Source organism: Cetorhinus maximus, chromosome 10 (assembly GCF_964194155.1).
Source record: "Cetorhinus maximus chromosome 10, sCetMax3.hap1.1, whole genome shotgun sequence".
Lineage (NCBI taxonomy): Eukaryota > Metazoa > Chordata > Chondrichthyes > Lamniformes > Cetorhinidae > Cetorhinus > Cetorhinus maximus.
Genome location: NC_135888.1, coordinates 131946441 through 131974432, shown reverse-complemented (window position 1 = coordinate 131974432; position 27992 = coordinate 131946441). Strand labels below are relative to the sequence as shown.

At 47.3% G+C, this 27992-nt stretch overlaps 1 protein-coding gene across 2 annotated transcripts in view; it reads left to right on the top strand.

The window, feature by feature from the left end:
• LOC144686031 (arylsulfatase I-like) overlaps positions 1 to 8862 on the top strand; it is a 37801-nt gene extending 28939 nt beyond the window's left edge. Inside the window, exons 2-3 of one of the 2 annotated variants that reach the window (XR_013577835.1) lie at positions 26 to 1596; positions 7692 to 8862. Coding sequence is in view for 1 of the 2 variants with exons in the window: in XM_078551177.1 (XP_078407303.1) it covers positions 26 to 1421 (1396 nt within the window). In the remaining variant the exon portion in view is untranslated. Of the gene's footprint in view, positions 1 to 25; positions 5453 to 7691 lie in introns of those variants that run through there. The other variant, XM_078551177.1, reaches the window with a different exon arrangement.
• Positions 8863 to 27992: the final 19130 nt, after the last annotated feature.

Here is a 27992-nt window from a genome sequence, read left to right as displayed (position 1 = left end):
GGATTATTTTTTGACTTTTCTCCAGGTACCAGATACACACGGGTCTCCAACACTCCATCATTCGGCCAAGGCAGCCCAACTGCTTGCCGCTCGATCAGGTAACCTTGCCCCAGAAGTTACAAGAAGCTGGCTACTCCACACACATGATTGGAAAGTGGCACCTGGGGTTCTACAAGAAGGAGTGCCTGCCCACCAGGAGAGGCTTTGACACGTTCTTTGGCACGCTGACTGGCAGCACAGACTACTATACCTACGACAACTGTGACGGCCCGGGGGTCTGTGGCTTTGACCTTCATGATGGAGAGAACGTGGCTTGGGAGTACAGTGGAAAATACTCCACCTCCCTCTACGCCCAGAAAGTGACCAAGATCCTGGCCTCGCGCAGCCCCAAGGAGCCTGTGTTCATCTATGTGGCCTTCCAGGCTGTACACACTCCCCTGCAGTCTCCGAAAGAGTACATCTATCAGTACAGGTCCTTCGGAAATGTGGCTCGGAGGAAGTACGCAGCCATGGTCACCTGCATGGATGAAGCCATCAAGAATATCACCTTGGCCCTCAAGAAATATGGCTATTACAACAACAGCATCCTAATCTTCTCGACTGATAATGGGGGGCAGCCCTTCTGGGGGGGTAACAACTGGCCCCTCCGAGGCCGCAAAGGCACCTATTGGGAAGGTGGCATTAGAGGCATTGGGTTTGTCCACAGCCCTTTGATCAAGAAGAAGGGACGAGTGAGCAAATCACTCATGCACATCACTGATTGGTACCCCACCCTGGTGTCACTGGCACGAGGCAACATCACCGAGAGCCCCCCACTCGATGGGTACAACCTATGGTCAACTATCAGCGAAGGCAAGAAGTCCCCCCGGACCGAGATCCTGCACAACATTGACCCCTTGCACAACCACGCCAAGTTTGGCTCTTGGAAAGAGGGGCACAACCTCTGGAACACTGCCATCCAAGCCGCTATCAGGCTGGGCGATTGGAAACTACTGACCGGGGACCCAGGGTACAGCGACTGGATCCCGCCACAGACGCTGCCCACTCTCCCGGGCAGCTGGTGGAACCTGGAGAGGCAGCGGGCAGGCCACCGGAGGTCGGTGTGGCTCTTCAACATCACGGCGGACCCTTACGAGCGCGAGGAGGTCTCTGGCAAGCACCCCAGGGTGGTCAAGAGGCTGCTGGCCAGGCTGGCCTATTACGACAGCACCTCCATCCCAGTGCGGTACCCGGCCGATGACCCCCGCGCTAACCCGGAACTCAACGGGGGGGCCTGGGTACCCTGGGCCAGCGAGGACGATGACGACCAACATGCGAAGGGGACAGTGAGACGCAAGAGCAAAAAAAAGTCTTGCAAGATCTGCAAACTGAAATCGTTCTTTAAGAAACTGAACACAAGGATAATGTCCAACAGGATATAGTAAATGAGGAGAAATAACAGAAAACGGGTTACTCATTGACTCAACTGAAAGAGTTGCCAACTGTGTATAGATGTGTGTGTAAGATAGACATTTAACTCACCGTTTTGGAGGGCTGTAAGTAAAGGCCGGGTTCCCGTGACTCACTTTGGTTGCTGACCACGTGCCTCACTCTGGGGTACGTACCTCCCTGCTCCAGTCAAGTCCAGATTCTCCTACCTTGCTTCTTCCCCACTTCCCTCTCTCAGGCCCAGTACCAGGGCTAAAAGGGTTGATTGATCAGGACAGGTTGCGTAGTCTAGGTTTGTATTCCCTGGAGTACAGAAGGTGGATGGATGATCTAGTTGAGGTGTTTCAAATGGTTAAAAAATTTGATGGGGCAGATAGAAATAGAGAGTCCAGAACAAGGAGACATAACCTGAAAATTATAGCCAAGCTGTTGAGGGGTGATGTCAGGAAGCACTTCTTCACACAGTGGGGAGTGGAAATCTGGAACTCTCCCCCTCACAGAACTGTTGAGTTTGGAGGGGTGCCAATTGAGAGTTTCAAAACTGAGACAAATAGATTTTTGTTGGCTAAGGGGATTAAGAAAAAAGGTAGGTAGATGGAGTTAAGATACAGATGGGCCATGATCTAACTGAATGGCAGAACAGGCTTAAGGGGCTGAATGGCCTCCTCTAGCTCCTATGGCCCTCTTTATCAGGCAGCCTTCTTCTTCTCTCTCTCTCTCTCTGGCTCCCAGTCTCCCTTGAGTCATTCAAGGAGAACCAGGTTGTGCCTTGGGTTAACGAGTGGTTTTCACTCTAGGACCATGTCCGAGCGGCAGGAAGTCCCTTCTGACAACTGGCTGAGTTCATAAACCAAGCTTATCAACATCTGAAACCAAAACAGAAAATGCTGGAAAAAAACGTCAGCAGGTTAGGCAGCATCTGTGGAGAGAGAAACAGTTATTGACCCAGATTTTCATCCCCAGGTCGGGTGCGCAGAGGTCTGGGAAAACAACCTTTAAAAGTGTCCGCTTCAGGTTGGTTTTTTAGTCGGGGGTGTTGGGGAGGAGGGGGGGGGCGGTGTTGGTGGACTGCAATAGGAGTCAGGGCATACAACCCAGCAACGAGTGCAGAGGTTGCCGGGTGGGGAGGCGGGCTGGGCGGAATGCACCTGCACTGTGTTTAAATAAATATAAGAAAAGATTAAAACAAAAAAAACATCCCTCCAGCCCTCACACCCCTCAGCAACCTCCCACCCCCCCACACACTCCCTATCCATGCTAACTCATGTCAACCCATGCTCCCCATCCATCACCCTTTGCCCTTACCCCCTCAATGTGCCAACTCACCTTTGACACTTCCTTGACAGCTGGACAGTTCTATGACAGTTAGACAGTTCCTTGACAGTTCATTAACAGCTGGAAATGTCCAGTGCGTTTGTGCATAAAAAGTGCATAATCATGTTTAATTTTAACAATCCCAAAGAGTGCATTACCTCTCCGAAAGGTGTCCTGGGACCCCACCCAAAGGTGTACCTTACCTCTCCAAAGGGGTACCCTGGAAATCCAAATGAATTACATATGAATGTATGAATTAGGAGCAGGTGTAGGCCATCCAGCCCCTCGAGCCAAAAAGATCATGGCTGATCTGGTTGTGACCTCAACTCCACATTCTGCCTACCCCTGATAACCTTTGACTCTCTTGTTAGTCAAGAATCTAACCACCTCTGCCTTAAAAATATTCATTGACTTTGCCTCCATCGCTTTCTGGGGAAGAGAGTTCCAAAGACTCATGACCTTCAGAGAAAAAATTTCTTCTCATCTCCATCTTAATGGGGAGACCTCTTATTTTTAAACTATGCCCCTAGTTCCAGTCTCTCCCACACGGGGAAACATCCTTTCAGCATCTGACCTGTCAAGTCCCCTCAGGATCTTATATGTTTCAATAAGACTACCTCAGGATTCCTCAGATCCTCAGGATCCTAACATCACTCAGGATCTTATAGGTTTCAATAAAATCACCTAAGGTTAATTAATCTGTTTTGTTACAAATGCTACATTCATTCAGACAAGACCCTTTATCTCTGTCTTTTTACTTTTACTGTAACCTCTAGCCTTATCTGCTGGTGCACTCGTAGGTTTATACACTCTGTCCCTTTCTGCCACACTCTGATCATCATTTCCCTTATTTCTACCTTGCTCTCTTGCCTTGTCTTCTCTATTTAATTTATCACATCTTTCCCACACTTGATCCCACTATCTAGTTTAAGGCCCTCTCTACCGTCCTAGTTATATGACTTGCTAGGGCTCTCATCTCAGCGCGCTTCAGGTGAAGACCATCCTAGTGATACAGCTCCCAATTTCCCCAGTACTGGTGCCAGCGCCCCATAAATCGAAAACCATTTCTTCCACAACAATCTTTGAGCCACACGTTTAACTCTCTAATCTTATTTACCCTATGCCAATTTGCTTGTGGCTCAGGTAGCAATCCGGAGATTACGACCTCTAATTTAGCCCCTAGCTGCTCATACTCCCTCAGCAGAACCTCTTCCCTAGTTCTACCCATGTTGTTGGTAGCTACGTGGACCACAACCATTGGATCCACCCCCTCCCATTGCAAGTTCCTCTCCAGTGCAAAACAAACGTCCTGAATCCTGGCCCCAGACAGGCAACACCACCGTCCGGACTCTCACTCTTGGCTGCAGGGAGCTGTGTCTATCCCCCTGACTATATGGTCCTCACTTATCCCTGCACTCCCCCCACTTCAATGGCTTCCTGTACCATGATGCCATGGTCAGTTTCCTCACCCACCTTGCAGCCACCATTTTCATCAATACAGGCTACAAGAACCTCGAACCCGTTGGACAATTGCAAAGGTTGAGGTTCCTCCACTTCTCCCTTCTGGGTCCCTATACCTGCAACACACGCAGTCACACCCTCCTGTCTCTGACCAAATCAGAAATCCCTATCCTAAGGGGCGTGACTGCTTACCGGCACAAAGTGTCCGGGTAACTTTCCCCCTCCCTGATGCATCACAGTGTCTGCAGCTTGGCCTCCAGTTCAATGGCTCTGAGCTGAAGCTCCACAAGCGGCAAACACTTACTGCAGACGTGTTTGTCCTGTATCACCCTGGTGTCCAGAAACTCCCAGGTTCTGCAATCACAACGCCACCTGCACTGCCATTTTCATTATGTGTGAATTAATTTATTCTTAATTAATTAAATACTGCTACTCCCTATAACCTTTACTACTGCTAGTAAACCTTACTACAACTAATGAAACCTTACAGTTACTAATAAACTACATGGGTTTTGAAGTTAAGCAAGCAAAATAATAACAAATCAATCACATACCTGTTTTCCTGTGATGTCCCATTTTGATTTCTCTCAGGATATGCGCACTCTAATCTGCAGCCACAGACTGGACTGGAAAGCTCTTACTGTCTCCAGGTCCTCTTTTCACCCAGGTTTCTAGGTGCTGCTGACTACCTCCTTTTTGCCTGGTCTTCAATTTTCTTCTTAATTCCATCCACCAGCTGCTGTGGTGGAATTTGAACCTTGTCCCCAGAGAATTAGTTTGGTCTCTGAATTATCAGCCTAGTGACATAACCACTATGCCACCGTCTCCCCCCACCGAAAGACTAATTGTTTATCAATATCAGACTTGCCTTCCAGAAGATTCCATGTCAGGATGCCCCCTTTAACTAAATGATATAGCATCTTCACTCACCCGTCTCAGTCAGTTCCTAGTGAAATGTCCAATCATAGCAGTGTGCTCTACTTGGTAATCTCACTGAAACAAGCTGTACAATGCTTGAGAATGCTCTGTATCTAACCCCTGCCCTGGGAGTTTTTGATGGGGACATTGTAGAGGGACCTTTACTCTGTATCTAACCCCGTGTTGTACCTGTCCTGGGAGTGTTCGATGGGGACAGTGTAGAGGGAGCTTTACTCTGTATCTAACCCCATGCTGTACCTATCCTGGGAGTGTTTGATGGGGACAGTGTGTAGGGAGCTTTACTCTGTATCTAACCCCGTGCTGTACCTGCCCTGGGAGTGTTTGATGGGGACAGTGTAGAGGGAGCTTCACTCTGTATCTAACCCCATGCTGTACCTATCCTGGGAGTGTTTGATGGGGACAGTGTGTAGGGAGCTTTACTCTGTATCTAACCCCGTGCTGTACCTGTCCTGGGAGCATTTGATGGGGACAGTGTAGCAGGAGCTTTACTCTGTACCTAACCCTGTGCTGTACCTGTCCTGGGAGTGTTTGATGGGGACAGTGTAGAAGGAGCTTTACTTTCTATCGATGTTATACACTGCGAATATTTGCCGGTGACGTGGCATGAACATTCCTCACCTTGATGAGCACAAAAGAATGTTAAAAGACTCCTGTCACATGCCAGATAAATAAAATGCTGCTATCAATATTTGACATCAAAACAGCAATTTAACTTTATCCCATTTTCTGAATGGCATACTTTTGTACCGAAAGACATTTTAAGGAGATCGATTAAGTCAAATACATTTAAGCAAAAACTAGCTGAAACACGAGTGATGGAGGAATAGAAGGATACTCTGATTGGGGTTAGCTGAAGAAGAGTTGGAGGAAGTTCATGTGGAATATTAACACCAGTGTGAACCGGTTTGGTTGACTGGCCTGTTTCTGTGCTGTAAACTGGATGTAATTCTATATAATTATGATCTGCGACAGTGTAGAAAAAAGTCAGGTTTCTGTCTGGTTTGATTTTGCTTCTTTGAGTTTGGCTGGGTTTGGCTTGGCTTGACTGGGTTTGGCTTGGCTGGGTTTGGTTTGGCTTGGCTTGGCTGGGTTTGGTTTTGCTTCTTATGGTTTGGCTTGGCTTGGCTGGGTTTGGTTTGGTTTGGCTTGGCTGGGTTTGGTTTTGCTTCTTATGGGTTTGGCTTGGCTTGGCTGGGTTTGGTTTGCCTTGGCTTGTCTGAGTTTAGTTTGGCTTGGCTTGGCTGGATTGGGTTTGGCTTGATTAGGTTTAGATTGACTTGGCTTGGCTTGGCTAGGCTTGATTTGTCTTGGCTTGGCTGGGTTTGATTTGGCTGGGCTTGGCTGGGTTTGATTTGGCTTGGCTGGGTTTGGTTTGCCTTGGCTTGGCTGGGTTTGGTTTGCCTTGGCTTGGCTGAGTTTGGTTTGCCTTGGCTTGGTTTGGCTGGGTTTAATTTGGTTTGGCTTGGTTTGGCTGGGTTTGGTTGCCTGGGCTTGGCTGGGTTTGGTTTAGTTTGGCTGGGTTTAGTTCAGCGGAGTTTGGTTTGGTGGTACAAATTTCTGATTCGTGTGAATGGGGTTTGTCCTCACTCTATCTCGTGGACTTCAGTCAAAATCTGGTGAATTTCACACACAATTGAGTGAACATTTCATTTTTACTGTGATAAAAACATAAAAATTGCTTGAGAGGCAATAAACAGGGATTCATTAAGGAATGGGCTGAATTTGCACCAACTAGACTTAACTAGTAGCATCGTAGCAACTTCAAGAACAACAACTGACTGCCTTTATATAGCTACTTTAATGTAGTAAAATGTCCCAAGGTGCTTCACACATGGGTAATCAGACAAAACAAATTGATAACAACCCAAAGAAGGAGACAATGGGACAGATGACCAAAGACTTGGTCAAAGAGAGAGATTTTCAGGAGCATCTCAAAAGAAGAGAGAGAGAGGAGGAGAGGTTTAGGGAGGGGATTCCTGAACTTATTTTCCAGGCGGATGAAGGCCCGGACACCAATGGTGGGTTGAAGAGAGCGGAACATGCACAAGGGGCCAGAGGAATGTAAAGATCCCCGGGGGGGGGTGGGGGGGGAGGTTGCAGGGTTGGAGGAGGTGGGGCCATGGAGGGATTTGAACACAAGGATGAGAACCTAAAGCCCAGGCATTGTTGGACTGGAGATAATGTAGCAGAGGGTTGAGGGCTAAATGGGGTGTGGTGAGTTAGGATACAGGTGTTGAAACAGGATATTGTGGGTTCGAACCCCGCACCAGCTGGTGAGCATAAAATCTAGCAAGACGAGGCAGGCCCAAGAAAGTGCAATGTTGAAGATGCCATCTTTCAGGCGAGACATTAAACCAAAGCTTCCATCTGTTCAGATGGATGTTCAGGATCTCCTGACAGGAGTGGTGGAGGAGCAGGGGAGTTCCCCTGGTGGCCTGACCAACCAGCGAATCAAAAATGATTCTTTAATGCTTCATATCATGGGGATGTTGTTGCTGTAAAATAGGTGCCATATTTACTTATCCAACAGCGAGTTCTGTACTCCATAGCCGCTCTTACCTGGTCTGCACCTGAGTGTGACTCCAGCCCCACTGCAACGTGGTTCACTCTCAGCTGCCTTCTGAAGGGGCTTTGCAAACCATTCAGCTGTAGCAACCACTACCAGCGATTCCAGACGGAGACCCACCACCACCCTCTCAGAGCAACCAGGGATGGGCATTAAATACCAGCCTCGCCAGCGTAGGCGGTTTTACCTCTTAAGTTCAAAGACCGAGAATTGTGATTGACATTATCCAACTCTATTGAGAATTTTAAACAAAACAGTTTCAATTAAATCATGCAGTTACCCCTCCGGTGGTCAATCTGCGTTTAACTGTAGGTTGCTTAGGAGTGAACTTTGATGAGATTTTCCTGCTTGGTTCACTGATACTCTTCCTGTCGACATGCATCTTTTTTTGAGTGCTGCCATGTGGGAGGTTTCAGGCTTTACATAGAATAAGTTTGTGAAAGATCTCATTCACAAACCTCTTCTGGATGCTGATTGGCTAGTTGCATGCATGATTGGCTGTTGGCTGGTTGGTTAACAGATTCCCAAGTTGTCTTCGCTGATTTCAACCAGTTTGCTGCGATTAACAGTTCTACTCAATTCAAATTGCCCTATTCAATTCTCACCAGTATCACTGCAATCAACAAGTATCAAGGTAATTAGCAAGTATCGCACCCATCCGGTTTCCAGATCACCAACACTGCGCATATGCTGTTCTAGTGTTTTAGTGTTACGTGACAGAGTAGGCAGTAGCCAGGACCCAAGATTGCTCTGAAATCATAGCCGGTCCATTAACCCTTTAGACTCGCGACACCCACATCCCAAGAATGAATAGAATAAAAAACCAGGAGACTTGTTTTAACTTGGAGTGGAGTGAAATGGCCGTCCATCCAGCTGACACTGTTTATAGGAGGCAGTGTTTAGTTTGTCAGCTAAAGTAGTCGGATTTAAAGGGCCAACAACCCTCTGTGCAACTTAATTATTACTTTGAGACATCAAAGTAAATCCCAAAGTTCCATTAGAATGTGTCCATGAGGTTTTTTGGTACTTTGGAATTTCCAGGAAATGAATGAAGAGTTAGACAATTATATTTAAGAGAAGTTTTTGATGATGTTTATTGACTATTGTCATCCAATGTGATTAACTATGTAAAATAAACTGAACCAATGAGAAGAGTGGGATAGCTTATCCTTATCCTTTCAACCAACATGTTATTTTCTCTATGATTTGTCTCTTTTCCCACCTTTTTCTCCTAGATGAGTGCAGCTACATTATTTAAGAAGCTTGACACTATCCAGAACAGAGAAATCTGGTTGATTAACAGTCCTGCTCCTGGACTCAATCACTCAGCCCTCTATAGCTGCCTCACTGTGACTGCAGTGTCTACTAGCTACAGGATTCGCTTGAGCAACTCCCGAAGGCTCTTCGACAGCACCTCCCAAACCCCTGACTATTGGGGTTTGCGCTCCCTGCTGATAGGTTTGTAAACTGGACAGCTCAATAAATCCAGCGGGCGGCCTGCCCGCTGCCTAACCATCCACCCCAGCCGCCCCACCACAATTTTACCAGTGGCCAGAGTGGTGTTGAGTGGCTCACTCCCTCGTGGACTGATTGACACCCTTAAATGGGCAATTAATGCAGTGGGAGAGGCTCATGCCCAGCAGGTTTCCCTGTGAGGGCAGGTGGCGGGAAAGGGAGGATTCTATCTTGAATGGGCGCCCCCCAGTGAAGGGCCCTTCTCCTCCCAGGGTTTGACCCCTCCCAGTTTGACCTCCCCCCCACCCCCCAACCCTCTCAAAACACAGTCCCCACCCCCGGTCAGGGCTTGCCAGCTCATCACCCGGCGACATAATGAAACCGAATGCTGGATCCAGCGCCGCACACCGCTGTCTCGAAGTGCTTCAATCGGCCAGCAGCTCTCCGAAGAAGGTCTTCCTGTTCCTGAGGGTCAAAAATCCCATCTCCAGCCTATTAATGGCCATGTATTACTGCTGGGAAGGCCGGTGTTCCACTCGGATGGCTACCCCCTCTGATATTTTAGCCGGGTGAGTGGGGAATCCAGCACCCATATTATTCAGCCCATGGTGGCATTCGTGGGCCTGTGTTGGGACCTCAGATATTCACAGCATTTGATATGCTAAGCCCTGGTTAGACCACACCTGGAGTATTATGTTCACTTCTTTGAACCACACCTTAAGACGGGCGTATCTGACAATGGAGGAAGTGCAGCCTCGCTTTACCAGGATGATACTTGGACTCCGAGGGTTAAACTATGAAGAGAGGTTACACAAACTAGGGCTGTATTCGATGGAACTTCCAAGGTTAAGGGGTAATTTGATAAAGACTCCAAGAAATTAAGTCTAATATAAAGGGTTAGTGTTGAATATATAAATATGTATTCTACACCATCAGTGATGTAAGATCACATGATAATTATGAGAACAGAGCATGCAGAGAGATAGTTCTATGCAGAGCACCGTGTAGAGAATACCTTGTAAATAGTTAGTATAATGTTGATAAAAGATGGAGTTTGCTAACTTGCTTCTAGCCTTATCAGTAAGTCCAGGACCATGACTAACACATACCAGACTAAAAGCAACAATAGCAGATTAAGAGAAACAGATGGGGTGGATAGAGAGAAATTATTGCTGCTGATTGGGGAGTCTAGACCTGTGGGACATAATGTAAAAATTGGAGTTAGACCTTTCAGGAGTGAGGCTAGGAAACATTTCTTCATGTAGAGTAAAGGGTTAACATCGGAAGCACATGACGCTGATGTAACTATGATGTAACATCGCTTGACTCGTTAACAGGGATCTGGAGGGAGACGTCCAGCCTCGTACAGAGTTCGCAAGGTGTACACAGAACTGTAAATAAATAATAATGGTTTTAACAAACTAAAGTCTTGAATCGCTTACTTAAGGAAAGTAGACAAACCCCCGAAGGACCTCGTCTAGACCCTGAACACACAACGCAACACGTCACATGAAAAGCGGCAAAAGTTTGGAACTCTTTTCCACAAATGGCAATTGATGCCGGATCAGTTGTTCATTTTAAACCCGAGCTTGATAAGATTTTTGTCGCTGTAATCCCAGCAGTGGCCACCGCTCCCAGCTGGCGCTGCTGGGACAACAAAGCCGCCATCCATCTGACTGGCGGGACTCCCTCCCGAGACAAGGGTTGAAGTCTCGCCTTAAAGCAATTAATGCTGCTCCCAGCTGAATTCAAATCCCGATCCAACCAACACCGCACGCCCTGACCTGAAATTCTGAAGAGCTGCTGGCCACCGATTGGCTGGCAGCCTTTTTGTCTATTCGTTCATGGGAGGTGGGCGTCGCTGGCTAGGCCAGCATTCATTGCCCATCCCTAACTGCCCTTGGGGAGCCCAGGTATGTCCGGTCTTGGTGGTCTCGTCTAGGATTAAAGGGGGCGGCGGATGATCTGGGGCAGTGGTGGGGAGGAAGGTGTGGGTGTCTCCACAAAGGAGGTAACTCCTCATTGCCCGACACCTGGTCGCACAGCTAAAGCTGCCAGGCTTCCCCCATAAACGTGGGCCTCCATCGTCACCCTGCCCACGGGTAAAATACCGGTTGCAATGGGAGGAGGTCTTAAGTGGCCATCGATTAGAACAGAAGTCGGCCACATAGGCCTACTTGACCATTCAATGAGTTCTATGCTTCAACTTCATTTACCGACCTTTGCTCCATATTGCTCCTCGATATTCTTACCCAACGAAACCTCCAGTCTTGAAAGCTCCAACTGACACCCAAACACCCAAACAGCCTCTTGGAGGGACGAGAGTTTCAGGTTTTTATGATCCAAGGGGTTATAGACTTAAAAAGTTTTAAAATCGAGTGGAATCTGACACCATTTAAATTTTAGTTAATTGCACAGACTGATTATAATTCAGTCATTCTCCGTTTAAGTAATACTCCGCTTTTTTGTCTTTCCTGCCAAAGTGAACAACTTTACATTTTCCCACTCCATCTGCCAGATTTTTGCCCACTCACTCAACTTCTCTATATCTGCCTGCAAACTCTTTACATCTTCTTCAGAACATACTTTCCCACCTAGCTTTGTTCAAATCCCACTCCGGGGCTTGATGGCCATGGAAGGCAGGTTCACTACACAGCCAATCAGTTGGCTGGATGGCTGATGTGGACCAGATTGGTACAAACAGGGTTCACTCCCTGTCCTGGTTGGGGTGGATTTGGGAGCTGCCTCCTTGCCCTACCTGTGGAGGAAGTCATGATGCTGTGGGTTGGGCCCACTGAAGATGAAGTACGATCAAATGTTGTCTGTATAAAAAAAATGATGCAAAAGGGATTTTGGCATTTCCGGTCAGAACCAAGGGTGGTCTTTTGAAATGTATTTGTTCATGGGAAGTGGGTGCCTCTGGCTAGGCAGCATTTGCTGCCCATGCCTAATTGCCCCTTGAGAAGGTGGTGGTGAGCTGCCTTCTTGAACCGCTGCAGTCCACGTGGTGTAGGTACACCCACAGTGCAGTTAGGGAGGGAGTTCCAGGATTTTGACCCAGCGACAGCGAAGGAATGGCGATATATTTCCAAATCAGGATGGTGAGTACTGTGCACAGTTTTGGTCCCCTTACTTGAGGAAGGATGTAGTTGCACTGGAGGCGGTTCAGAGGAGGTTCACTAGATTGATTCCAGAGATGCGGGGCTTGTCTTATGAGGGGAGATTGAGCAGTTTAGGCCTATACTCGCGTGAGTTTAGAAGGATAAGAAGAGATCTAACTGAGGTATATAAGATGCTAAAGGGGATAGACAAAGCAGACGTGGAGCGGATGTTTCCCTTTGTGGGGCATTCTAGATTGAGAGGCCATAGTTTTAGGCTAAGGGGTGGTAGATTTAAATCAGAGATGAGGAGGAATTATTTTTCTCAAAGGGTCGTGAATCTGGAATTCACTATCTCAGGGTGCAGTGGATGCCGGGACGCTGAATAAATTTAAGGAGGAGATAGACAGATTTTTAATTAGTAACGGGTTGAAAGGTTATGGGGAGAGGGCGGGAAATTGGAGTTGAGGCCGAAATGAGATCAGCCATGATCGTATTGAATGGCGGGGCAGGCTCGAGGGGCTGAATTGCCTACTCCTGCTCCTAGTTCTTATGTGAGTGACTTAGAGGGAACTTGCAGGTGATGGTGTTCCCATGTGTCTGCTGCCCTTGTTCTTTGAGGTGACAGAGTTCATGGGTTTGGAAGATGCTATCGAAGGAGCCTTGGTGAGTTACTGCAGTGCATCTTGTAGATGGTGCACACTGCTGCTACTGTGCATCGGTGGTGGAGGGAGTGAATGATTGTGGATGGGGTGTCACTCAAGCAGGCTGTTTTGTCCTGGATGGTGTCAAGCTTCTTGAGTGTTGTGGGAGCTGCACTCATCCAGGCAAATGGAGCGTATTCCATCACACTCCTGACTTGTGCCTTGGAGATGGAGGACAGGCTTTGGGGAGTCAGGAGGTGAGTTACTTGCCACAGGATTCCTAGCCTTTGACCTGCTCTTGTAGCCACAGTATTTATATGGCTAGTCCAGCTCAGTTTCTGGTCAATGGTAACCCCAGGATTTTGATAGTGGGGGATAGTGGGGAGATAGTGATGTCTAAGGAGTCACAAATGGTGCTGAACATTGCGCAATCATCAGCGAACATCCTCACTTCTGACCTTATGATGGAAGGAAACTCTCAGAGGCAGGGCTTCCTGTCACTGAGGGGCAGAAATGCATTTATACCATTCACCTCAACCAACCCCTTTGGTAGTGAGTTCCATTTTCTAATGGCTCACTGAATCATGAAACTATTTCTAAAATCCTTCCTTCAAATCAGCAGAGAAATAAAGTAATACATTTTGTTACAGCCTGTGGAAAGATACATTCCAACATTTCTACTGAGAAAAAATAAATTTAATCTGGATAAAACAGCCCCATAAAAATAATTAGTCTTTCCTTTGCTGACTCCAGTTGCATAAATACACCTCCATATAAACAAATTATTCCTTTATGCAATCACTGTGTAACCAAGAAATGTTGCTCCTTTAGGATCAGGAACGTACTTCATTTGCTTCTGAGTCAGAAGGTTGTTGGTTCAAGTCCCGCACCAGAGACTTGTGAGTCTGTAATCCAGGCCGACACGCCAGTGCAGAACTGAGGGAGTCCTGCAGGAGGTGTCGTCTTCGGGCTGAGATGTTAAATCAAGACCCTGCCTGCTCTCCCGAGTGGACCTAAAAGATCCCAAGGCCATTATCCAAGCAGAGCTAGGGAGTTCTCCCCGGTTTCTGGGAGTAAAGTTTATCCTTCAACCAAAGTTACTGAAGAAGATTACCTGGTCATTATCTCATTGCTTTTGTGGGAGCTTTCTGTGCACAAATTGGCTGCCATGTTTCCTACATTACACAGTGACTACACCTCAAAAGTATTCCATTGACTGGAACATCCTGAAGTTATGAAAGGCGCTATAGAAATGAAAGTTTGTTTTTTTTTCACTCTATTTGTCCTTGACCAGAGGAATCTCAGATCTCACTCTCAAGTTCAGATCAGGGTCCAGCTGGTGTTGCTGGTTATACGAACAGTAACTTTTTCATAGGATATACAGCACAGGGTGGGGGCCGATTCCGCCCAGTTGGCTAGATGGCTAGCTAGCACGTGCTTCCAAATAATGTTAGCAGCTCAGGTTCGAGTCCTATTCTGGATGAGGTAGAATGGGACCTGCCTCTTCACCCTGCCCAAGAGTGGAAAACAATAGCAAAATCACTCCGGACAAAACCTGCCATGCAAATGGCTCAGGATGAAGCATCAGCAGACAATGAGCCAAGGACCTGCCTTCAGGCAGAGCACAGAAAACAGGCCATTTGGCCCAATAAGCCCATGCTGTTATTTACGCTCCACTCGAGCAACCTCCCATTCTTTCTCATTTAACTCTATCAGCAAACCCTTCTACTCCATTCTCGCTCTTGTGCTTATTTTGCATCCCATTAAATGGGCCCATGTTATTCACCACAACTACTTCTTGGGGTGGTGAGTTCCGCCTTCTCCCCATTCTCTGTTTCCCCTGGATTCCCTCTTGCATTTCTTGGTGACTATCTTATAGTGATGGCCTCCAGTTTTGCTCTTCCCCACAAGTGGAAACATTGGGCAGAATATTGCGCTCGTTGCCGCGCATGCGCCTCCCCAACGAGTGTAAAGTGACGCACGATGATGTCATCGCACACTCGCGCGATGTTTCGCTCAGCAGGCGCGTGAAGGGGTCAGAAACGCGCCTACCGACAATTAAACGGCTTATTAAGGCCCTCGATGGAGATTTTTCACTGCCCGTCCAAGCGTTCGGTTGGCCGGCAGACAGAAAGGCCAAGCGGCCTTTGCACTTTTGGCGAAACCTCATCCACGGGCGGGATAAGGTTTCGTCCAGTGATTTTTTTTAAAAAAAACTTTTTGCCCTCATCTCTAACATGCCCCTTGTCATGTGACAGTCATGTGTGACAGGGTCACATGACAATGTTCAGGGTTGCAGAGAGAAAACAGGCAGAAAGTGAAGTGCTCATTCAGAGAGCCAGTGGCAACACAAGAGGCCGAATGACCTCCTTCTGTGCAGTAACAGTTCTGTGATTCTGTGAGGAGGCCATTCGGCCCTTCCGTTCTTCTCTGCTATTCAACCAGCTCATGGCTGACCTTCCAGCTCAATGACACTTTTTGTGCACTGTCTCCAAGCGCTGAACGCTGTGACGCGCGATTCATGCTGGCCGCCCGTTAATTGGCCAGCCAGCACGAAATCGCAGGTCAGGGCCCGGTCGCGGGCGGCGGTCCATCTCGCGGCCGCTCCCGCTCGCCCCCGCCCGAGCCAGCCCGACGACCGGACCACTCCTGGCCACTCTCTCCTTCACCGGTCAAGAGAAAAGTGACCCAGTCTGTCCATCCTTCCCTGACCAATAACTTGCAGATCTGGCACCTCCCTTGTCAATCCTGTTTGCGCCCTCTCCCCTGCCTCTCTGTTCTTTCTATGATATTTTATCATTTTAACCGGTTAAAAACACAAACAGAGCACAACACCACACCACGAATCTCCCCTGAACTCCCAAACCCAGCAGTAAATCGAGAATCATCTTTCGCGTGACAGAGCTGTCTCTCACTTCCAGTCCAAACTTGAGCACAGCTCCCAGGAATGCTCTCTGGTTGGACCATTTCCTTATTGTTCTTTCTCTCCTGCACTGACTTGAATAGCGTATTTACTCTTTGGTTTGCCGGGAGACCCCAGTGAAGTCAGTGTGTGACAAGAACTGTGGATCTCCTGACAAGGGCTTGTTTGCTCAGCAGTCCCTCTGAGGACGTGTGGTTTGAAGTGAATGGAACAGGATTCTGTCACAGTTTAAAGCTCGATCAGTATTCCACATCAGGAGGAAGGTCTGGGACAAGGAGTTAATCTCAGCCGGAATACTTGTCTTTTTTTTTAAAAAAAGTAACTGACTCATCAAGCAGAATGCACATTCCTGCATTACAACAATGACTTGCATTTTTACAGCGACGCTAACGTAATAAAATGCCCCAAGACACTTCACGGGGCTGTTTATCGAATAGAATTTCCCACTGAGCCACATAAGGAGTTATTCGGGCAGGTGACCAAAAGCCTGGGCAAAGAGGTAGATTTTGAGGAATGTCTTGAAGGAGGAGAGAGAGAGGTGGAGGGGGTTTAACATAGAAAACATAGAAACCAGGAGCAGGAGTAGGCCATTCGGCCCTTCGAGCCTGCTCTGCCATTCATTATGATCATGGCTGATCATCCAACTCAATAGCCTGCTCCCGCTTTCTCCCCATATCCTTTGATCCCTTTCACCCCAAGAGCTATATCTAACTCCTTCTTGAAAACATACAATGTTTTGGTCTCAACTACTTTCTGTGGTAACGAATTCCACAGGCTCACCACTCTCTGGGTGAAGAAATTTCTCCTCATCTCAGTCCTAAATGGTCTACCCCGTACCCTCATTCTGTGACCCCCTGGTTCTGGACTCCCCATCATCGGGAACATCCTTCCTGCATCTACCCTGTCTAGTCCTGTTGGAATTTTCTAGGTTTCTATGAGATCCCCCCTCATTCTTCTGAACTCCAGTGAATATAATCTTAATCGACTCAATCTCTCCTCATATGTCAGTCCCGCCATCCCAGGAATCAGTCTGGTAAACCTTCGCTACACTCCCTCTGTAGCAAGAACATCCTTCCTCAGATAAGGAGACCAAAACTGCACACAATATTCCCGGTGTGGTCTCACCAAGGCCCTGTACAATTGCAGCAAGACATCCCTGTTCCTATACTCGAATCCTCTCGCTATGAAGGCCAACATACCATTTGCCTTCTTTACCACCTGCTGCACCTGCATGCTTACCTTCAGCGACTGGTGTACGAGGACACCCAGGTCTCGTTGCACATTCCCCTCTCTCAATTTATAGCCATTCAGATAATAATCTGCCTTCCTGTTTTTGCTACCAAAGTGGATAACCTCACATTTATCTACATTATACTGCATCTGCCATGCATTTGCCCACTCACTCAGCTTGTCCAAATCACACTGAAGCATCTCTGCATCCCCCTCACAGCTCACCCTCCCACCCAGCTTTGCAAATTTGGAGATATTACATATAATTCCCTCATCTAAATCATTAATATATGTTGTGAATAGCTGGGGTCCCAGCACCGATCCCTGCGGTACCTCACTAGTCACTGCCTGCCATTCGGAAAAAGATCTGTTTATTCCTCCTCTTTGTTTCCTGTCTGCCAACCAGTTTTCTATCCATCTCAATACACTATCCCCAATCCCACGCGTTTTAATTTTACACGCCAATCTCTTATGTGGGACTTTGTCGAAAGCCTTCTGAAAGTCCAAATAAACCACACCCACTGGCTCCCCCTCATCAACTCTACTAGTTACATCCTCGAAAAATTCCAGTAGGTTTGTCAAGCATGATTTCTTCAAAGAGAGAATTCCAGGCAGCCAAAGGTGGGATGATGAAAATCACAGACGCGCGAGAGGCCAGAGTTAGAGAATGGCTATCTCAGAGGTTTGTGGGGCTGGAGGAGATTACAGAGGTAGGGAAGGGTGAGGGAGGTGATTTGAAACCAAGGATGAGCATTTGAAATGGAGCCATTGCTTAGCCAGGAGCCAACGTTGGTCAGCGAACACAGGGGTGATGGGTGAACAGGACTTAGTTTGAGTTAGGAGACGGGCAGGAGGTGGGCTTAAGCTTACAGAGGGTGGAAGGTTGGCCGGAATCTGGAGCTAACACAGGAGGGATGAGGTTTTCATCAGCAGAGGAGTGGAGGCAGGTGCAGGGTTGGGCAATTCTCTGGAAGTGTAAGTAGGCAGTCTTGGTGATGGGGTGGATAGATAGTCAGAAACTCAGCTCATGGCTAAGCCAACAGTGACTATACTTCATTCGCTGTAGAGTGCTCTGGGGTGTCCTGAGGTCAGCGTTATACAAATGCAAAGCGTTTCCATCTTTATACCACGCATCATAAAGTTTATGGGGACAGAGGAAAAATTGCTTTAGCCTTTCACTGGCACAGAAGAAATGGCTGTATATTCAGTTAGACTCACTCCCTGTGACTAGAGCGAGGGATTTTGTTTGGATTTGGCTTGGGAGCCAAACCTTTCCGCCCAGTGACAACATGGGCGGGCGGCCGTTCAACATCTTGCACCAAGTTTCTTTTAATAAAGCGTTGTAAAAGTTTTGTTGGTGACAGGCTGAACCGATGTGATTAGATCAGCTTTTCTCTGACTTGTTAACTCCTTTTCAAACAAAAACAAAAATACCTGGAAAAACTCAGCAGGTCTGGCAGCATCGGCGGAGAGGAACACAGCTAACGTTTCGAGTCCGCATGACCCTTCAGCAGTGTTCCTCCCCCGCAGATGCTGCCAGACCTGCTGAGCTTTTCCAGGTATTTTTGGTTTTGTTTTGGATTTCCAGCATCCGAGTTTTTTGCTTTTAATTCCTTTTTAACTTTGGTTGACCGAGTATTCAAATTCATACAACGCCTTTCATGGCCTCACGGCTTACCAAAGTGCTGGAGAGCAAATGACGTATTTTTAAAGCGTAGTCACTGCTGTGATGCAGGAAACAAGGCAGCTAATTTGCGCACAGCAGGATCCCGCACAGCATTGTGATAATGACTGGATCCTCCGTTTTTTGTGACATTGCTGGCCAGGATACCAGGGAGAGCTCTTCCCTTCTTCAAAATAGTGGCTGTTGGAGTTCTGACATCCATCCGAGAGGGGCAGGTGGGGCTTCAGCATAACACCCCATCCAAAGACCACACCCCCGGCAGTGCAGCACTCCCTCAGCACTGCACCGAGCTGCTGCAGTGCCATCCGCAAAGGGCACACAACCTCTGTGGTGGATGGGGCGCCAGCCAAGCGGGCCACCCTGCCCTGAATGGCGCCAAGTCCACTGAGCACCTCTGGAGTTGCGCCCACCCAGGCAAGCAGAGAGCACTCCGCCACACACACCCCCACCCCATCCGCCCGTAACCCGCAGATGCCGGACAGAGAGTCAGGAGGCAAGCCACCCACCTCAGAGCCTCCAGCCTTCAACCTGCTCCCACAGCCACAGCATTCCCTATGGCTGGTCCAGTCCAGTCAACAGTAATGCCCAGGATGTCGATGATTTGATCCAGAGGTAATCGCTACGCAGCCCCGGGGAGGAATGTGGCAGGCGGCAGGGTCGGGTTTCCAGAAGGAGGCGACATTGTTCCTGGTACAGGTACCTCTGCCAAACATTGCTGCATGAATTGTAAGTATTTTTAGTATATCATCCCTTCTCACAACTGGAATGGATTCTTTAACCATTAGTGCTATCCTCCCCCCTCTCCTATTTTATCTGCTACTCTATCGTGTCTGAAGACTCTATAACCAGGGATATTAAGCTCCCAGTTTTGTCCCTCCTTTAGCCAGGTCTCTGTTATAGCAGTGACATCCTGCTGCCATGTGTCTACCTGTGCCCTTAACTCATCTACCTTGTTTGTAATACTCCTTGCATTGAAGTATAAACAGTTTAACCCCGTCAATTTCCCTTGCTGGACACTTTGTAAACTTTGCTTCTCCTGTAACTCCATGTCTATCACAACGTCCCTAGTTAATGTTCTACCTCCATTTTTCTGATCTGAATCTGACCTATCTGATCCTACTCCTGGGATCCCATCCCCCTGCCTAGTTTAAATACTCCCCAACAGAACTAGCAAAAGCCCCTGCAAGGTCACTGGTCCCAGCTCTGCCTGGGTGCAGCCTGTCCAGTTTGTACAGGTCCCACTTTCTCCCAGAACCGGTCCCAGTGCCTCAAGAATCTGAATCCCTCCCGGCTACACCATCTCTCCATCCATTTGGTCTATCCTCTTATTCCTGCTCTCGCTAGCACATGGAACTGGGAGTAATCCTGAGATTACTACATTTGAGGTCCTGCATTTTAATTTATCTCCTAACTTCCTGGACTGAGCTTACAGGTCCTGATCCCTTAGTTTACCTGTGTTGTTGGTACCAATGTGCACCACGGCCACTGGCTGTTTACCTTCCCTCCCCAGAATGTCCTGCAGCCGCTCCGTGACATCCCAGACCCTGGCTCCAGGGAGGCAACATACCATCCTTGATTCACGTTTGCGGCCACAGAAGCGTCTGTCTGTGCCCCTAACTATTGAATCCCCTATCACTATAGCCCTGACACTTGTTTTCTTCCCGCCCCTCTGAGCAGCAGAGCCACCCATGGTGCAGTGAACTTGGCTGTTGCTGCTTTCCCCTGAGAGGCCATCCCCCCCCCAACAGTATCCAAAGCGGTATATCTGTTAGAGAGGGGGATGACCACAGGGGACTCCTGCACTACCTTCCTGAGTCTTTTACTGTTCCTGATGGTCACCCATTCCCTTTCTGCCTGTGTAATCGTCACCTGCGGTGTGACCATCTCGCTAAACGTGCTATCCACGACTTGCTCAGCATCGCGGATGCTCCACAATGAGACCACCCGCAGCTCCAGCTCCGAAACCTGGTTAGCTAGAAGCTGCATTTGGACACACATGGTCACCAGGGACGCTGGAAGCATCCCTCATTTCCCACATCCTGCAGGAGGAGTAAATGACGGGTCTGAGCTCTCCTGCCATGACGTCCCTCTTGATTAAGCTAGTTACTCCCTTAAAAAAGACAATAGCTCGGGGCCTTATTTATGTTAGCTAGGAACCTTGATTCTTGACTAATTATACTTATACAGTACTACTCTATACTTTTTTTTAAGCTCCTACCTCAGTATTAAGCAATGAATTACTTTAATAGATTGAAAAAAAAGCTCACCAGGATTTACTTACCAATCAGCTGCTCTTTTTTAAATCCACTTTCAGAATAGTGTCCCCCGCAGGCCTGGTGCACTCCTGAAGGTACTGCCTCTCCTTCTCTCTCTCTCTCATATTTTGGTTTGAGGAGGAGGGAGGGATGGAAACACTACAGCAATATAATGTTTGGGGCTATTCCGTTCTTTGACAGTGGGTCCTCCTTGATTCCCTTCTGAGTTGCGGTGACTGCGCTGACTTCCCCCAGAATGCTTCTCAGTCACTTCTCACTACCGCCCTTTGTTAGATGCTCTTCCTCCTGTTGAGCGCAAGAGTTCTTCTCCTCGATCCCCTTCTGAGTTGCGGTGACTGCGCCGACTTCTCCCAGAATGCTTCTCAATCACTTCTCACTACCGCCGTTTACCTGTCCCACCCCGCCCCTCAACCAGTTTATATTTCACCTCATTTCTATTTTTCCTCAGTTCTGATGAAGAGTCATACGGACTCGAAACGTTAACTGTATTCCTCTCCGCAGATGCTGTCAGACCTGCTGAGGTTTTCCAGCTATTTTTATTTTTTTACCTTAAATTGGTTGTTAGTGTAGCTATTAGCACATGCAGGATTGTTTGGACAAAAAACTTTGGCAACATATCTCTCTTTTCAGCAATATTCAAGAACTGTGCTGCCAAGTGAAATTGAATTGTGGAGCTGTTTTGATCAAATTTTTATTTTATCTGATTTGATCCCAGGACGTAGACATTTCTGATAGGATTGGTTGCATATAATGATGCTGCCATTCCTGGCCTTAATGAAGATAATTGGGTAATTCCGCTGCCAATCTCTCCTGGAGACCACACTGCAATTTGCTAGATAATTAATCAATCTTTACTTTGCATCCACCCTCCACTCACTGGAATTTGCTGAAGGATTAACCCTGCTTTTATTGGGAGACTTTGCTGCAGTTTTGCTCATGTGCTCTGTTTCCTGTAGTTTGTAGACAATCAATTTAAATAGATAAAAGCCTCTGTTTGCTGTTTTTTGATAAATAAATAGACACTGTTTACTGTGAGTCCTTCTGTAATTCCCCACCCCAACTCCAGCTCATTGCCTGACACAGCATTGTCAATATCACTTTGCATTTATTGCCTATCCCTAATTTCTCCATGAATAGGTGATGCTGGGCCTTCTTGAGCTAATATGATCCGTGTAGTGAAGGTTCTCTCATAGTGCTGTTAAATAGGAGGTTTCAAGAACACAAGAATTAGGGGCAGAAGTAGGCCATTCAGCCCCTTGGGCATGCTGTGCCATTTGATAGGATCATGGCTGATCTGATTGTGGCCTCAACTCCTCTCTCCTGTCTGCCTAACACTCCATAACCCTTGACTCCCTTGTTGATCAAAAATCTATCTAACTCAGCCTTGAATATATTCAATGACCCAGCCTCCACCCCACTCTGGAGAAGAGAATACCACACACTAATGACCCTCTGAGAGAAATCAAATTCTCCTCATCTCCATCTTAAATGTACGTAAATGATTTGGAGGAAAATGTAACTGGGCTAATTAGTAAGTTTGCAGACGACACTAAAGTTGGAGGAGTTGCAGATAGTGAAGAGGATTGTCAAAGGATACAACGGGATATAGATCGATTGGAGACTTGGGCGGAGAAATGGCAGATGGAGTTTAATCTGGACAAATGCGAGGTAATGCATTTTGGAAGGTCTAATACAGGTAAGAATTATACAGTAAGTGGCAGAACCCTTAAGTGCATCGACAGACAGAGGGATCTGGGTGTACAGGTCCACAGGTCACTGAAAGTGGCAACGCAGGTGGATAAGGTAGTCAAGAAGGCATATGGCATGCTTGCCTTCATCGGCAGGGGTATTGAGTATAAAAGCTGGGAAGTCATGCTGCAGCTGTATAGAACCTTGGTTAGGCCACACTTGGAATTTTGCGAGCAATTCTGGTCGCCACATTACCAGAAGGATATGGAGGCATTGGAGAGGGTGCAGAGGAGGTTTACCAGGATGCTGCCTGGTCTGGAGGTTATTAGCTATGAGGAGAGGTTGGTTCTCACTAGAGCGACGGAGATTGAGGGGCGACTTGATAGAAGTTTACAAAATTATGAGTGGCATGGACAGAGTAGATAGTCAGAAGCTTTTTCCCAGGGTGGAAGAGTCAATTACTAGGGGACATAGATTTAAGGTGAGAGGAGAAAGCTTTAGAGGAGATGTGCAGGGCAAGTTTTTTACGGAGAGGGTGGTAAGTGTCTGGAATTCTCTGCCAGAGGAGGTGGTGGAAGCAGGTACGATAGTGGTGTTTAAGAGGCAGCTTGACAAATACATGAATAGGATGGGAATAGAGGGATACGGACCCCGGAAGTGCAAAATGTTTTAGTTGACGGGCAATATGATCGGCGCAGGCTTGGAGGGCCGAAGGGCCTGTTCCTGTGCTGTACTTTTCTTTGTTCTTTGTTCTAAATGGGAACCCCTAACTTTTGTAAATTGTGTCCCCTAGTTCTAGATTCCCCCATGAGGGGAAACATCCCTCTCATCACCCATTCTGTCAAGTCCCCTCCAGATCTCATATTTTGAATAAGATCACCTCGCCTTCATCTAAACTCCAACGAGTGTAGGCCCAACCTGATGAACCTTTCCTCATAAGACAACACCTTCATCCCAGAAATTTCAAGAATTTCACCCAGGGAGGATTAAGGAATGTATATGTCCAAGTCAGGATGTTGTGTGACTCAGTTACTCATTGGATATACTCGTTGAACTGTGGCTGGAATGGAGGTGGCGTAGCATAGTGGTTATGTTACTGGATCAACACGTCAGAGACCTGGATTTAAGATCCAGCAGCATGAGTTCAAATCTCACTTTAGCAACTCAGGAAATTTAAATTCAATTAATTGACAAGTAATAAATTGCTGTAAAACCCACCTGGTTCACTTAATGTCCTTTGAGAAAGGAAATCTGCCATTCCTACCTGGTCTGGCCTACATGCGACTCCAGACCCTCTGAAATGATCCAGCCAGCCACACAGTTGTGTTTAAGAAGGCAGCTCACCACCACCTTCTCAAGGGCAATTAGGATGGGCAATAAATGCTAGCCTTGCAGTGATGCTCACATATGTAAATGAACGAATAAACGAAAGGAATAATTCTTATGAATGGTTACACTACTGACCCACACACCAGCCGCTGATCCAGAAAATGTGATCCCACTGTAACATGCTAAGGGGTAAGCAATTGGTCATTAAGAAGGATTGGCATGAAGCAGAACAAGCTCATAAACTCATCAATAATGACAGCACTGAAACCAGACTCTTGTGTCAGGTCTCACTCAACATTAACACTCTACAGAGAATCCCTACTTTAAGAACAGCATGGTCTAGTCTTTCAGGTGTTTAATAATATTTAATGGTGCTATTTGAACAAGGATTGTCCTGTTTCCCAGCCTGAAATTGCTGCCTCAATCAACATTGGTCTTTGCTAATATTGGTTTTGAGAGTCTCGCTGTCTGTAGCATAGTCGCGGAGCTTAGTTTCCATAGTGACTCACCTCCTGACTCTCCAAAGCCTGTCCACTATCTACAAGGCGCCAGTCAGGAATGTGATGAAATACTCTCCACTTGCCTTGGTGAGTGCGGCTCCAACACTCCAGAAGCTCAACCCCATCCAGGATGAAACAAAAACAAAAACACCTGGAAAAACTCAGCAGGTCTGACAGCATCTGCGGAGAGGAACACAGTTAACGTTTCGAGTCCGTATGACTCTTCAACAGACTGTTTTGGAGCACCCTGAGGTTGTGAAAGGCGCTGTATAAATGCAAGTCTTCTTTTCTTTCAAGCACTTCTCCCTTTCTGATGCCCCTATGGTCCCAGAACCCAACTTCAAAAGGCCAAATGCAGGGTGAGGAAATTCAGCCCCATTATGGTGTTTGCGTCTCGCTTTGGTGTTTAACATTTCTCATCTTCGGCATATAAAAGGGTTAAATTACGAGGGCTGGGCTTCTATTCCTTTGAGTATAGAAGGGAAAGGTGTGATTTAATCAAGGTGGTTGAGGGATGAGCAATAAATTCTGGCTGAGCACTGTGGGTGTACCTACACCACGTAGCGGTTCATGAAGGCAGCTCACCACCACCTTCTCAAGGGAAACTGGGGATGGACAATAAATGCTGGCCCAGCCAGCGAAGCCCACACATCTTGTGAAAGAATAGAAAAATAAAAAGTTAGCGGACACGGGGAGAGTTTCTCCACTTTTGGGGGGGAGAGCCAAACTAGAGGTCATTAAGACAGTCGCCAAGAAAATCGAATCGGGAATTCAGAAGAAACTTCTCCACCCGGATAGGGGCTGGGATTTTCCCCAAGCGGTGGGCATCGTTGCAGGTGGGGCCAGAGCATTTGGAGAGAAGCCGAAAATCCTTTAACTTTGGGCAGGAATTGCCGGTCCCGCCCACCACGATGCCTGTCATGGGCGGGTCCGGGGAAATCCCGTCCAGTGAAAAGGACGCAAAAGTAAAGACTTGCATTATTTTAGTGATGATAATGCAGAGCCCGATACCACAGGCAGTAACTGAGGCAAACACCTTACACGCATTGAAGGGAGACTAGACTAGCACGTCAGGGAGAAGGGAACAGGGGGTTATTCTGATAAAGTTAGGTGAGGGAGGATGGGAGGAGGCTCGGGTGGAGCAGAAATTCTGGCATGGACTAGTTGGGCTGAATGGCCTGTTTTTCTGCTGTACATCCAATGTAATCCTATGTATTTTTCATTTGTTTGCAGGATGCGGGCTTCGCTGGCTGGGCCAACATTTATTGTCCACCCCTTATTGCCCTTGAGAAGGTGGTGTAAGATGATTCAAAGAGTTGCCAGGTGGATAGGGATAAATTATTTCCTCTGATGTGGTGGTGGGGTGGGGGGAACGGGACTCCAGAACGAGGAGGCATAATCTTAAAATGAGAGCCGGGCCCTTTAGGTTGTGATGTCAGGAAGCACTTCTTCACCCAACAGGGGATGGAAATCTCTCCAGAATAAATCTGGAATAAAAAGACAATATCAGTGAGGGTGACCACGAAGATGATGAATTGTCATAAAAAGCCACCGGGTTTACTCTTGTCCTTTAGGGAAGGAAATCTGCCAGCCTTACCCATACTGGCCTCCATGTGTCTCCGGACCCACAGCATTGTGGTTGATTCCTAACTGCCCACTGAAATGGCCTAGCACCAGTCACCAAAGCACTGCCAAAAAACTATTTGGCACTGCAGAGGCTCAATAGAGTTGCCAACCCCCCAGGATTGGCCTTAAGTCTCCAGGAGTTGAAGACCAATATCCAGGATACTGCTGTGTGCAACCCTGGAAGAAAATCATCGGGGCATTAAAAAAAGATTGGCCATTTTTTTGTCATTTCCTTTGAACATTTCTCTTTACCAGATATAAAAATATTGAAAACGGGCGGGGGGGTTGGGAAAGGATGTTTGGCTGACAGTCAAGCACCATCCAATTGCTTTCCAATTGGTGTAGGAAGGCAGTGTGTCACAAGGATGGGCGTGTTGGTCGACTAATGGCTGGAGTGTGGGGGCAAGTCATGTGATGAAACCTCCAGGAAAACATTTAATCACAGTTGGCAACCTTAAGGTTCAAGGGCATGTGTATTGCACTGAGAAAAACTCACCATGTGAATCACAGCAAGCAGCCATAATTGAACTAACTGAAGAATCCTGCTTTGGACACAATGAACAAGGCTTCATAGTGTTGAATATATTAACAGCATTTATTAACAACTCATAACTATGTATATATTTACAGTAGAGGATACAGGTATGGAGCTGTCTCCAGCCTAGGTCTCTACCCAACTCTGTCCATCTCTAGACTGACCCTCACTCTGGGTCAGTCATGTGCCTTCTTACATCACTGTGTGGACAGTAATGTACTCAGTCCCACTTTAACCCTGTATGTACCAGACCCTACTACTACACCTCGCCCCCAAGTCTTTATCCCATGGATATAGACTTTAGTTTACATCCAAGTCTTACATTGTTATAAATCTTGTGCATTAACCTTATTGTTACAACTTTGATGTTATTCTAACATTATTGCTATTACAGCGTTAGCATTAACAACATTCTCACTGCAATCCCTTGAAGTCAGAGGTTGGGGCAGTCTGGAGGCTTTATAACCCTTCCACACCTCGTTCGCCACTCTGTCGGGAGGATGGTTTGCTCTGATGTTTGTTGTTCTTGTTGTTGACTTGGAGGTTGGGCTGGTGTTTGGGTATGCTTTCACCCATTTCTTCCATTGCTTGATGTTAAACCACGCCTGGTTGGTCTGGCGGGTTTGGTGGTGCATGGTTATTGTTGCTCTTGATCGTTTCTTGTGGGGCGGATGAAAATGATATTCGTCTGCTCGGCAAAGTTTTTTTCTCTCTTTTCCATGCTCGCTGATGCTGAGGAAGATCTTTCCTGTCTCACGAAGAAGATTGAGTAACATGTTCACCTCTGCTTTTTGTTGTTGATGGTGTGTAACTGCTACCAGGCTCCAGCATCCCTTATGGTTTCAGGTCACTGGCTGGAAGTTGCTGTGCATGCACAGTGGTTGGTGTGTCTACCAACTTCACTATCATCACAGTTGGAGGTAGAGGCTGCTCAGACTGTTGATCCTTCTCTGATACCACTTCCACCAGAGGTGAAAAGGTAATCTCATGTGTGGGAGGCTGGCCTGACCATTGGGGACCTGGAAAGATGATGGGCAAACCTGCTCCACAAAAGGAGAAGAGCGATCACAGGTGAAATCAGAACCTGAATACTATTTAGTGTTTGAGGACTCAGGACCGTGCTGTTCTGGCCAACTAACGACAGTGGTAGTCATGACATCTTCCGCTGGCTGGATAAGATCGAGGGCTACGCAGGCATCTCTGCTGAGAAGAGAGAAAGGCTGATTGTGGACGACCTACAAAGATTTGTTTGTCACCATACCTCAGTGGTTCAAGGACCATGCCGAGGACCGGGA